Consider the following 13220-nt stretch of genomic DNA (forward strand, 5'->3'; position numbering starts at 1 on the left):
GTATCTGTGCTCTGTTTGTAATGCGTGGCCTTTATCGTAGCTGAAACAGCTCACTACCCTCTGATCCTATCTCAGATCTCAATATCCTAGCCGTTCCACCCTGTAAACGCAGGGATGAAAAATCTTGCCCTTTCACCAATGCATTACACCCTAGCATATCGCCATACCCCTCTCCTCCCATTGCACACTCCACACCACTCACCCTTTGTGACACAGGCCTCCAGCTAAACTCGAACTCAACAAAATGAGACCAAGTGAGCTGCACTTCCTCCATGCCAGCAACAGTCTTAGTCTCATTATATTTGTATTTAGGCCCAGCCCTGGCCTCTGAAACCCTTTGTCAGACAATAGGTCAGGCAAAATAATGACTAGCTCTCAGTAAGCTTCAGGAGAGTTAAGGCTTGGATGTTGGGGAGATAAAACAACAACCAGTCTCTCGGCAGAGAAACATGGATCAATACGAACGAGGCTGTGGTGTAAAAAGGCTGTTTTTGATCCAGGCTTGCGTCAGCGTCAGTGAGGTGAGTCTTGACAGCTCCTGTGCTGTTGGTAGATATGGATCTGTGTTAAAAAAAAAAGGAGCAAAACGCTCAGGGACCACAAGCATCTTGTTAGACTGTGGAGAGTGGTAGGCTGACCCCCGCCCTCAACTGCTCTGCACACAAACACAGATGCACACACAGTTGCACAAATGGTGTGCACACAAAAAAAGTGCTCAAACCTCAGTTGTCACAGTGAAACTATCGTGTTAGCTTGTGGTAAAGAAAACTTTGTGGCTTTGAGGAAAAAGTAAAAGCGGGGGATTCAGAAGGATGTGACTTGCGTCTTCAAATCCTGTGTGGTTTGTAAAAGCTTGTTTGCTGGCACATGTAAAAGTTCTGCCCTCGCTTTGTCGAAGGTAGGAAGGCAGACAAGCAGCTAGTATTGTAGTCTCTTATCTGTGCTGCTGTTGTGCTGTGTTTTGAGGGGGCGTGCCTGTGATCTGTGATCATGTACCATGTCGTTGTAGCAAGCGTAGCTGTTGCTCCTGACTGAGCCGCCACACCATGACTCCACCCCCACACAGTAGGTTTGGCGTACAGAAGAGTCGGCCACATAGGGGGTTGGAACGCTGCGAGGGAATATAGAGGGGGAGTTTAAAAGATAGAACTCGTAGATTTCAGATAAGACATCTTTCCAGACGCCTTTACTGTTTACTATCATAACCACATAACAGCCTCAGACATGTCAGAGATAAAAGAAAAGATTACCGACTGCACTGGCAGGACAGAAATCCTCATTTCTTACACATCTCTGCCAGATACACTGGCTGTAAACAGAATCTCACCTTGTAATGAACACAGAGAAGTTTTGTTTTAAAATATTAGCCTCTTCTGTAGTGTGACTAACACGCTGTTAGTGTGACGGAGAAGCAGTGAATGTATATTTGTACTTCTCGTTCTATGCCTGGCTTGTGTTCAGGAGCAGTACTCCCATTAGATTAATGTGTAAAACATACACCAAATGTTGAGCAGTTAACCTGGGTTGTGTTTGGACTGAAGGAGTAGTGGCAGACTACTTGGCATGTGTGGCTGCAGACTTGGAGTAAACAAAGTGTTTCTAGCAGTTACAGTCCCAATTATTCTGCGGGGAATGAGATCTGAAGCGAATCCCTTGTGTGGTGTTCTGTGCTCGATGTGCACTCCTGGTCACCGTGGCAGTGCAGACGGCAGCTGCAGATTGACATCATACTGTGTACATAACAATAACTTTGTTGTCATTCCACCAGCCTATCTGTCTCGGCATCGGTGGAGCGTGAGGGCATAAAGAATTCCATGAAGTTTTGATACCTCAATTAAAGTGCGTCTGTCTCCTGTTATCTCATTTAGTCTGTAGTCGATATGATTGGCATAATCAGACATGCCTGATTGGTGCCTCCCATTTAATTAATCAGTCTCACTGTATCATCACCTGTGGCTCATTAGAGTAATTAGAGAGAATTAGTCAGATAGAAGGCCTCTCTCTCCGCTGGCAGACGAGTGGAAGGAATTTCATTAGGAGAGACGAACACACACAAACACACCGTACACCTTGGGTCTGACGGCCAGTGGTAATAAGATTTGTTTACCCGTGACTGTTATCGGTGATTAGTATTATTACCACAGTGTTGGGACGGAGAGATACTCATCTCCGTTTGGCCCGGCCTCTCCTCGTAGCTGCAAACATTGCTCCCCATGCCAAATTTCACTGGGCGAACATGTTAGCAGACTTCCTCTTTTGAAACCGAGTTCAAAAGAATGTGGAAAGACTGGGCTCCCCCAGTTAATGCCGCGGCCTGTGAGTGCATTCATGTGAGAGCACACGCGTGTGGAGCAGTGCGCGGGAGGCTTCTTGGCCAAGTCGGTGTTGAAGTCTCTCTAGGGACTGTTGGCAATCTGTTCCAATCGTCTTTACAGCTGACCAGACGACCAAATGAACCAGGACAGGGACTGCTGCTGTGGGCCAGTCCAGCCAAGCTAAGCAGAGCTGTTACAGCAATCACACAGACATTACAGCCCACTTAATGCTCCCCTGCACACACCATATTCCATCCTCTGTTTAACTAGACAGTGCAGTCATAACCACCCATAGACAGATGTAAAAGTAGTGCTGGAGTTAATGTAAGCGATTTAATTAATTAATTTGCCAGTAAATTAAACCGCTTTCAGATCAGAAAAGTAAAACATCTCTAAATGTTGCCAACGAGAGTCGGTGTGTGTCCACCTCACAGACTGTGCCCTAAGGCCCAAACAGAGTGGACACGAGTTTCTTGTCATTACATTAGTCATACAGTGCAAAACATAGACACCCTTTTGCAGCATGCGTATATTTTTTAATTAGAGTTTCTCGCTTGTTTTGGCTGCTTGTCAAACATGTTAATTTGTATGATTTATCAGACTAGCATGATGTCAATCATTAATGATGGGACATGATAGAAAGAAAATCCCAGCGGTATGCCAGATGGCTTCAACCGCTGTGGAGCAGTTTTGTTTAATGTTAACAGTGTTCAACTCCAAAAGCTTGGAGATTGATGAAGCCAACAAAAGAGTAAAACTGACAAGCTTCTAGTGGGTGCTTTTTTTTTTTTTACTAATATCCAAAGAAACACCGGGACACCAAATGAGAAATTCAGTTCAAAATGTGTGACATTAAATAGACATTTTTTGTATTTATCTAATCCAGTATTCTGTCGCCATATTTGCACTGCTGACTTGAACAATCCTTTTAACTACCCAATCCGCACATAGTCTTGCAGTTTGCATTCACTGTCATGACATAGAGTGATAGTGACAGATGTTACAATTGAGATAACTATAAAAATGAAAGGTCTCCTTCTTTCTGTTTAGCCGTCTATTAATCTAGTTACCTGCAATATTTAGTCACCACAGAAATATCAGCTGTAATGTGGGTGCTTGGGGATTCAATCAATCGGCTCCAATGGTTATCTTTATCAGGGTTTAGCAATTAATATTGATGTAGTAGAGTCTCATATTAGAGTAATAATCAACTTATTTTAAGTATTACTAATTTGAGAATATCAACTTGGGGGAAAAAGGGCAATGATATGCCTCCTTTATGCCAAAATCAGTGGTTAAACTTGATGAACAAAGGTGATTGAATCCGTTCCCTTACCAGTAGAGGAGTTTGCCTTTCTGTTTTTCTCCCCACACTAAGTCGTGTTTGTTCATTGCATAGTCACTTGACCTGGGAGTGAATGCTGATTATATCCATTCCCCTTTTTAAATTGGTCATTACAAAGGAGGACATACTAAGAAAACAAAAAAATCACAATCAAGATCAAGGACATCACAAAAAGATCATTTGGAATCAAAGAAGTGAAATGCCACAGTGGACAGTTTGTCCCCTGAAAAAATGGTTGCTTAGAAAATAGCCTGTGTCAAACACCCTGTAAGGCCAACTTTGTTTTTATAAGCTGGAAAAAAAACTTTAATTTGCCATTAAACAAACACATTTTCTGCATCAGTGTGTTTTAGTTTGTGGAAACAAAGAACTGAAGCAGAAGGAGAAAAAGGACACCTTCAGTGTTTTTTAGCTGACGGCAACTTTGTAGCCATGTCAACTCACCACAGTTTTTTATTTAGCTAAAAACCCACAATCTACAAAAATGGCATTCAGCAGAGCAAACACCCAAACGTCTATTTTTCATTTGTTCACTATTCTGCTCACGCCACTAAAATATGACAACTAAATCATGTGTAATAATATATTGTGGCTTAAAATCAGAATAGCATTTGTGTCTTAATGGTCAGTTAGATTTGATGTGTGTGTGAACAAAGGGCAGGCGGCAGAGCTTGTGCACTTTGGGATGTTACGCTCCATCAGCAAGATGAGTGTAAAGTCTGCCTGTGTCTGCTTATGTGGGAAGAGAGTTTGCTGCATAGTCAAAACCTGACTGGGTCTGAGGGTCCTTTTTTACTGAGACCATGCCCATAATTACTTGCCCACTTGGCATTGAATCAATCCTCTTTCATGTGTGATGTGTTTATTTAGCTTAGCAGATTTTTTATTTTTTTTTCCGGAATGGGGATTTGGTAACACATTGGGATATGAGCAGGGTATTGGAAAGGGATTGGATAGAATCAAGGGCGTCAGGGATTGGCACATGACCTCCTAATGCAGAACCCCAGTTGGAGGCTGTTGTGAGTTCAGTTTTGCTCAAAATGTCTTATTAATTAATTTCTAATCACTGAAGTTGACTGTTTACCTGAAGTTTGTGTGGGCTTATTTCCATATTGATACATATTCTGGTAAATTGAATAAAGATAGAAAGTTTTCCATGTTGATTTATTTCAAATTAATAATAACAGCTTTAAAGTTACTACTATCATAAATGTTTGTAATGTAATAGTGTTCTGATCAGTTTTATCCACATTTCTATAAAAGCCACAGCTGAGAAAATCGTAAAAAAAAAAAGAGATTAAAGTGTTTTAGTGGCTCTGGTGGCTGTAGTTGGTGCAGACACTGTAATGCAAACCATGCTTCATTTCGGTGTATTTATTATTAATGATCTTGAAGTTGATGCACTTAATTGTGTCCTAAGGTGTGTAACATATGCACTACGTAATCAAAAGCATGTACTGTATGGGCCATCCATGGTATTTTAGTTATACAGTGAATTAGATCATGTTCTCAGAGGGAGTTTCTGTATTTTCAGATTTTATTCCTCATGTTTAATGGCCTGGCTCGAATTATTAACGGCATCTTCTCTTAATAGTTTTGGGATATATCTAAATTAACCCTGGTTGCTGTTGATGCAACCTGGATTCAGATCATGCATTAAACTGAAGGGTTCCACTGAGTTGTTGACATTAAAATGATTTTGGTGATGGTGCCACCACCCTGAAAGGAAAGGCTCAAGGCCCAATGTGCCATATTGTGAATAGCTGCCAATTTGATGTTAATATTTGGTTTCAAATATACTGTGTCTTGTTCTGTAGCTAATCTTTACCAATATAATAATTACACCTCTATTCATGAACTAGAGCATTCATTCTTTTGACAATTAATTTAACATGATTAAAATTTATTAGGTCCCTCCTTTCATCAAGCGTTGCACAAGCTTCTGCGCACGCTCGAATTCACTAACAGATAGTGCAGCTGCTCCATGGCCATGGGCAGACAGGCTGCTACATCAACTGCTCTGTGGGCAGCGAGAGCAAGATGGCATGTAAGCAAGTGAGCCTCTTTTTTTTTTTTTTTTTTCAAACATCCTGTACTGCTGCATAAAATCCATTGCAGAGAACAGTCAATCAAGTCCATTTGTTATATTTCTTTATGGTTTGTGGATAAAACGAGATCACGGCTGGTCAGGGAATTCAACTTAATGCTGATGGGGGGGAGAAATCTCCTAATTAGTTCTTGATCACACTATTTCTTTAGAGGGTTGTATTTTCTTGTGTGTGTTGAGGGGTGTGGGGGGAATTGAAGGGGGTGGGCATGTGTGCGTGCGTGTGTTTTGGGACCTTGTCAGCAGACTGAGCCACAAGGGCCCCTGTGGTAATGTGTGTATTAAATGATTAGTGTGTTAGTTAGCATAACGGCCCTTCAGCAGCGTTTAATCACTCTCAGGGGTGGGCGGCCTCACAGGAGGTGGATGGGAGGGAGGAGAGGAAAAGGGGGAGGTGGAGTAAAGGGAGAAGAGAGCGATTTTAACTGGAGGAGAAGAAAACGCTGGCTGAGTATGTGAGTGGCTGATCTGTGGAGAGTACAAAAAAAGAAGTAAGCGTGGCAGATTGGGTTTGGCCAGTAAAAAAAAAACCCACCCAAACCAACACTGGAACTTAAGGGTATACCGAAATGTACCACTAGGTGTTGACTCAGTTGACACCTCCAAGTGGTATATAACGACATCTTTCATGAGTCCATGAATTAAAACTTGGTGACTACAGTTCGAAAGGTGGCACTAATAATACATTAGTCTCCATAACATCTTTTTTTATCAAGATTCATGAATTATTATTCTCTGGGAATAAAAAAAAAAGTTTTAAAATGCCCTGTATTGCAATTTGAAAGAAAATGGAAAATAAATTCTGCATCCTCCCCCTAATGGGCACTTTCATGAGCCATACCGCATCCTTTCCGGGCAATTTCCTGGCAATCTGCCCTGCAGTTTTTGCATCCTGCTAACTAATAAACAGATCAAAACGAAACCATAACCTCCTTGGTGATGGTAATAAGAAGGTGCAGCAGAGAGTAAGCAGCACCACAATTACCTGGTCAAGTGAGAGAAAACATTTCACATTGGCTTCAAATCCAAGATGTTGCCATATTGGAACTGTTGAAATTTTTCCTTGAGATGAAGTCTGCCATGTGTCCTCTCATTGTCACCCCAAAATACACAAACTTTCTAATGAACAGACACAATATGAGCCGTGTGCATTTTCCCAAACCCCTTTCATGACATTTGATCTCCTTTATCTTGCTGACCTCGACTCAGCATTAAATAAGTGCAGCGACAAAAGCACTTGGCTGCATTTCTCTGTTTTATAAACAAACATATTACTTTAATCACATTGTCATATAACTTATGACTGATGCACAGTTGAATTTAACACTGTGATGCTATCGGCACAGGTTGCTGATGTATGCTTCTTTTTAATTTGCCCAGAAGCTGGAACTTCAGTCGGTTCAGCTGGTTTGCATAAAAATAAACTGATTAAAGCTCCTGCATGGGACTACAGCGGCAACTGGAGCCAGCGCTAGTGACAGAGGAGAAGAATCCAACAGAAACATAATCCAGCAGTGTTCACACACTCAGCAGAACGAGATACAATCTTTACAAGGCCTGAATATCTTGTTAATGTCAGCACTTGGCTCATCATCTGGAACTAGTCTCATAAATAGCTGTTAATAACAATGCAAAATGGATTAAGGAGGGCCCTCCGTCAGCCTTGACAACCTTGCTGTTTTTGATAATTGTGCTGTTGTTGTTATGTTGGGGAGGGGTCATCGGGTGCAGACAGTCAATAATTGTTGTGAGCTGTGCGCGTAACAGTCTATTGCTACAGACGGTGTCATGTCCGATACTGTGGCAACTGATTGACTGACAGGCTGAATGGCTCACATATTGCCTGTGCTGGTAGCAGATCAAACTACTGGTGTAGACAGGTTTTCCTTGGCGGGATATTAGTGTTGTGGTTCTGTTCCCTGCGTCTGCTGCTGCAACATACTGGTCGGGTTCAGCTGAGGCAAGCTGGGTAGTCTGCAGCACGCCAGATGGGTCAAGGAGTCTGCTGTCTTTTTTTATGCTAAGTGATGACAGTAATGCTGATTATAATGACAGCAATGATAAAAATGTTCTCTCCTTAGCAAACTAAAAGAAAGTTGCGTTTGTGTTCCAGAAAGAACTAGACGCCACCGCCACACAGCTTGCCAACAGACAGGACGAGAGTGAACAGTCCAGGAAGAAGCTGATCGACCTGAGCCGCGAGTTCAAGAAGAACACACCAGAGGTGAGAAAATCAGATGTTCACAGACACGCACCGACACACAAACACGCATATATATCCTGCAGTTCTTTTGATAATCACATTTGCCTCAGTGTTTCTCTTGTGTCTGTTCTCCTCCTTATAACTGCAGCCATGATTATTTACTGAGAAAGCAGGGGAGGAGTAGACTGCGCAGAGATGCGGGCTTGGCTCCCAAAAATAGTCTCTCCATTAGTTTCCCTGAAATCCTAAAGAGACAAAACAGAAAACCCCTCAGGAGTTTGTATTATCTGACCTAGTTTTTTATGCGTGCAGAAAGTGTGGTCCGTGAGTTTGTATGCGAGTATGAGTGTGTGTGAGAGAGAGAGAGAGAGAGAGAGAGAAAATAAGGGAGAGAGAGAAAATAAGGGAGAGAGAGTGTGACAACACTACTAAGAGGGATCAGGAGGGAATTCTGTCCTCTTCCTGTGTTCCCATCACTCCTCCTGGGAATATTTGTTTCATCTCTGTTACCAAGGCAACGTGTTTCAAACCACACAGTGAAAACAAAGTATTGTTGTGTTATTATTGGTAATGTCACCATGGTGAATTATTGATGGTAGTATGAATTATGTATGAGTGTAGTAGACAGTGGATAGAAAATTGTCATCTCGGTGGAGTTGACAGTAGGCCTATTGTAGTTACCACAGGACGAGCATTGTGACTATTGACTCCATCATGTAGCCCACCCGGTGCAGAGGAATATACACCCGAGGAAACTGTACCTGCATACAAAAGACGCTAATTTCACTTTACCCTGCGCATTCATCTCTAATCTAATTTTCAAGTATAACCACATAACTGGCAGCACGCACAGGGAGGCAAGTCAGACACTGAGGTGTAGAAGCACACAGAGGCAGAGAGAAGGAGAGAGAACATGCACACAAAGAAAACATGCAGACGCAGAGGCGCACACACAAACACACAGAGGCAGATAGCCTAGATCACAGAACGGGACACACACATTCATCAGTGTAACAAGGCTGTGATTTAGGAAGGCTCCTCTGGCGTCTGTGTGGCCCCTGGCATCTCCCTGGTATGTGGAGGAGGAATCCAAGCCAGGCCAGATGAGCGACAGGATTCATTACAGGGCTGTAACAGGCTCAATAGGAATCGGCACTAAAAACTCTGGTGTTTTGGAAGTGGATAAGCATCAAGGCTGCCTACCAAATAGATTGATTCATAACGTGTGATGTTCCGCGTTTGATTAATAATGCCCCGATCGTCTCGTGTGCATTTGCGTAGCGGCATTTGCCATCTCGTGCGTGGCTGCGTGTGTGTGGTTGACCGGCCTATAGAGCGGGCTGTCAGTTCTCTGAGGTCCGCACCAGTCAGCGGAGATCACAGTCACATCAGATCAGACTGCATTAGGCTGAGCGGGAGTCCGTCTCTGATCCATTATTCAACAACCAGGAGACCAGCCCACGTTGACTGTGTCTAGTCTGCTGAGCTGTACTCGGCGTGAACTGCACTCATGGTCTGAATAATAACACACATGCACGCGCACACACACACACACACACACACACACACACACACACACACACACACACACAGGCTTTTGTAGCATTTTGAAAGTAGTGCAAAGAAATGCAGCGTGAAAACAAAGTTTTCATAATTCATTAGTACTGACACACTGTTGATTTTTTTTTGGAGACTACCTCTCACTGTGCTTCCTAAGTTGCCTGAATTATTCATCCACTTCATAATTTCCTTTTAGTTAGTCAAGACTCCTCTACTACAATGTTATAAAGACATGGGTGGGAATGGTGGTAAAATGTCCCAAAGATTGCTAGCCAGCGGCAGTGGTAGTAAAACAACTTTGTGTGTGTGCTCATGTGTGTGCACACGCATGCACATACACACGTTTGTGTTTAGCTGCAGGGTAGACAGACAGCAAATGTGAGTTCCATACTCCCCGGAGGATTCCTTGGGCTGGCCTGTCTGCTGTCTGCCGGCAGCTCACACACCAGCCATCCATCTCCTGCTGCCTGGCCCCCTCCACTCCCCTCACTGCGCACACACACACACACACACACACACACACACACACACACTGACCATGGTGTCTGTGTGCATTGTTATGTTATATGGTCATAAATCTTTGGAAGTGGAGGGGGCAAAGGGGTTCAGTGCTTGGGTATTCAGCAAAAGGAGTAGCCTGCCTCTACATGTTATTTGAATCTGTTTGTTTTTGTGTGTCCGGCGTGTGTACTTGAATGTGGAGCCTTCTGCAGTATTTAGTTGATGCCAAAACTTAGCACAACAATTTAAGTTGCAGAGATCAACATCTAATCTCAAATAACAGCAGGAATTCAATTAACTCAGCTAAAGAAATTCAACAAGATTAATACAGAAACTTCTAACTGATGGTTGTGTTGAGTTGGCTCCTCGTGCAGACACAGCTTCAACAAAAGTAGAGGATTATGATGTGAACAAAGGTTGTAATTATTGGAGCACTTCTAGACTAGACTGCATTACATTATACAGAGGTTTCTCTTTCTTTCTGGTCACAGTATATACATAAATATTTACACGAATTTAAAGCCACAGTGAAAATAACACACTAGGTAGGAAAGAGTAAAATGAAAGTGGTCGTGGACGCTAATGTGGACTGATGCAGATATGTTTGAGCACCGTTTTGCTTGATTCGGACAAGACAATGGAACCTGAACTGAAGCGAAATAATATGAAAGTACAAGCTGAAAATACTTTTATTCATCCAAACAGTAAGTAATGCAGGTGATCTAACCTAAAAGAAACTGAAATTTGAAATGGAAAAGAAGGATGTAATCTAAATCCAATGCAAATGACAGAACTGACACATTGAGAGAGAGGGAGAGAGAGAGAGAGAGAGAAAGGGGAGGGGGCAGGGTGGAGGTCATTATCCGTGGCAGGGGAATATTGAATTGGCCCAGACAAACAGCCACAACGACCCCTGATGAGGTAACAATGGAGCAGGGTCCCTGAGGTCATGACCTGTCCTCAGCCCCAGACAAGCGGCCTGTCTGGACCAACCTGGGATTAGGCCAAGCCCAGACACTGGTCCCAGATCAGCTTGGGACGCACACTCCCTCTTGCATCACTTATGCTTTTAGACAGATTTCTAAAAAGGCGCAGAGTCTCCCAAGCACACATCTATACTTGCCCCACTTCACATCTTCATTAGGCAGTTTTGTCAGTATGTGTGTGTCCACAAACTGTGCAAATCAGATGTTCCTGTACAGAATGTCCTATTCTGCTGTGCTTTTTACCGTACGCTCCAGTTCAGTTTGTCAGGATGTAGGCTCAGCTAACAGCACGGTGATTTGCATGTTCCCTTGATACATACTCAACTGGCTATCTAATCGGAATCCGTTGACTCGTACTGGAAAGTCATGCAATGGGACTCGCAGGATGAAAAGCATTTGCTTTACAGTAAAAAAAAAAGTGCGACGGGACAATTTGCATCAACCGTAGGCCTACGCTGTGGCTCATCTACTCTCTGTCTCGCACGCGCTAATGGTGCCTCTGGGTGGCCCAGGTGGTGCTGCACCTGTTCTAATGAGAAACGCAGTCCGCCAGAGAACCTCAGGGTACAAACCTGTCCTCCTCCCTACCCTCATGTTCATCACTCACTCACGCACTACTCTTAATTCATTGGCAGTGGCAAGAATGGTCTCTAGTAGAAAATAATGAGTCTCTTACAGTATTTGTCTACTCGCATAAAACTCATTAAGTTGTCAATGCTTGTAAACATCACTTCCACATGTTCCTTTCTAGTTAGGATTGAAATGGGATTAAAATTGATTAGTTGATTATCTCATGAGACTGACTAACCTGTTCTCCTCTTTATTTTGTAGGATTTACGGAAACAGGTCGCCCCCTTGCTCAAGAGCTTCCAAGGAGAGGTGAGTGTCTTATAGCGAATTCATATTGAAATACTGATAAACATACTGTACATGCCCCAGCACAGCATTGAGACAATGCATTTTGTAAAGGCCATCTCTCAGGGCCCATCTCTCCTTTTACCACTTTCATCTTTCCTCTTGAATTGTCATCACTCTCTCTCTCCCTTTCCTTCCTCTCTTTTCTTCACCATCCCCTGTTCTCTTGCCACTATCTCATTTCCCCTCTTTCCTCTCCATCTTTTCTTCGCTCTGCTCTGCTCTTGATTTTCTGTCCTATTCATGAAGTCCTGCAGCCCGAGGGTGTGTTTAAATTGCATCCTGCAAAAAAAGGCACCACAAAACCCTGGCTCTAGCCAGTCACAACTCACCAAATGCTATTTCCTCTGACTTTGTCTGCATTATTCGGTAGGGTTAGTTTTGTTTTTTCCTGAATCATGAGACACTTTTGTTATATGTGGCACATTTATTCACATTCAATGTAATGTCGCACCCTAAGTTTTTATGTACCTTAACTTATAAGAGGTGACTTTCGTGTGTGTGTGTGTGTGTGTGTGTGTGTGTGTGTGTGTGTGTGTGTGTGTGTGTGTGTGTGTGTGTGTGTGTGTGTGTGTGTGTGTGTGTGTGTGTGTGTGTGTGTGTGTGTGTGCGCGCGCTATATATCATACTCCCACTGTTCCTCTCTATCTCCTCCTCCATCATTTTGGCCTATTTCCATCATGACTCCTCCTTACTGGCAGCCATGCATTTCCAGTTCACTCCCATATGTGAAAGTCAGAGGGTAGGAGTGGAAGCGACCGGTTTAGACTGGGGCATTATTTGGGGTTGGTAGTGGGTGGACATTCAGCCTCATAATATCCCTTCCCTAGCACACACACATGGAAGCACACAAATGTGCACAAACCAAATCATCTCAATAGATAGTGACAGGGCTGTTTTGCTACTGGCCATAGACTATTACAGTTTAACACTGGGTTAGTTTCCATATTCTTGTGTTAGAGCAGCAACCACAGCCAGTGGTTATGTAAAAATGCTGTAATTTATAGTGGTTCCACCATGTTCTGCTGATGATCCACAGTCTATTTAGAGAATAGAAACGGCAGCAGTATAATTGGGGCTTTGTCAGCTGTTTCCACCATCCTTGTGTTGACACACCTCGACGGCGTGCACACCAGAACACGCTGAGACGCTTAGTGGGTGGTCGCGGAACTGAGAAAGACATTATCTTATGATTATTGAGATAATACTGTACACCCGCGCCAGTCTCAGAGCAGCCCATCAATCAGTCGACTATTCTGCACGCTTGCATGCCACAACATGAGTAGCT

At 43.2% G+C, this 13220-nt stretch overlaps 1 protein-coding gene across 5 annotated transcripts in view; it reads left to right on the forward strand.

Annotated features, from left to right (window-relative positions):
* The window catches only part of cux1b (cut-like homeobox 1b), a 62004-nt gene that overhangs the window by 10746 nt on the left and 38038 nt on the right, over positions 1–13220 (forward strand). For all 5 annotated transcript variants that reach the window (XM_069534333.1, XM_069534330.1, XM_020088267.2 and 2 more), the window contains exons 2-3: positions 7881–7991; positions 11849–11896. In XM_069534333.1, the coding sequence (XP_069390434.1) occupies positions 7881–7991; positions 11849–11896 (159 nt within the window). The remainder of the gene's footprint in view (positions 1–7880; positions 7992–11848; positions 11897–13220) is intronic.

Source organism: Paralichthys olivaceus, chromosome 11 (assembly GCF_024713975.1).
Source record: "Paralichthys olivaceus isolate ysfri-2021 chromosome 11, ASM2471397v2, whole genome shotgun sequence".
In the NCBI taxonomy this organism is placed as follows: Eukaryota; Metazoa; Chordata; class Actinopteri; order Pleuronectiformes; family Paralichthyidae; genus Paralichthys; species Paralichthys olivaceus.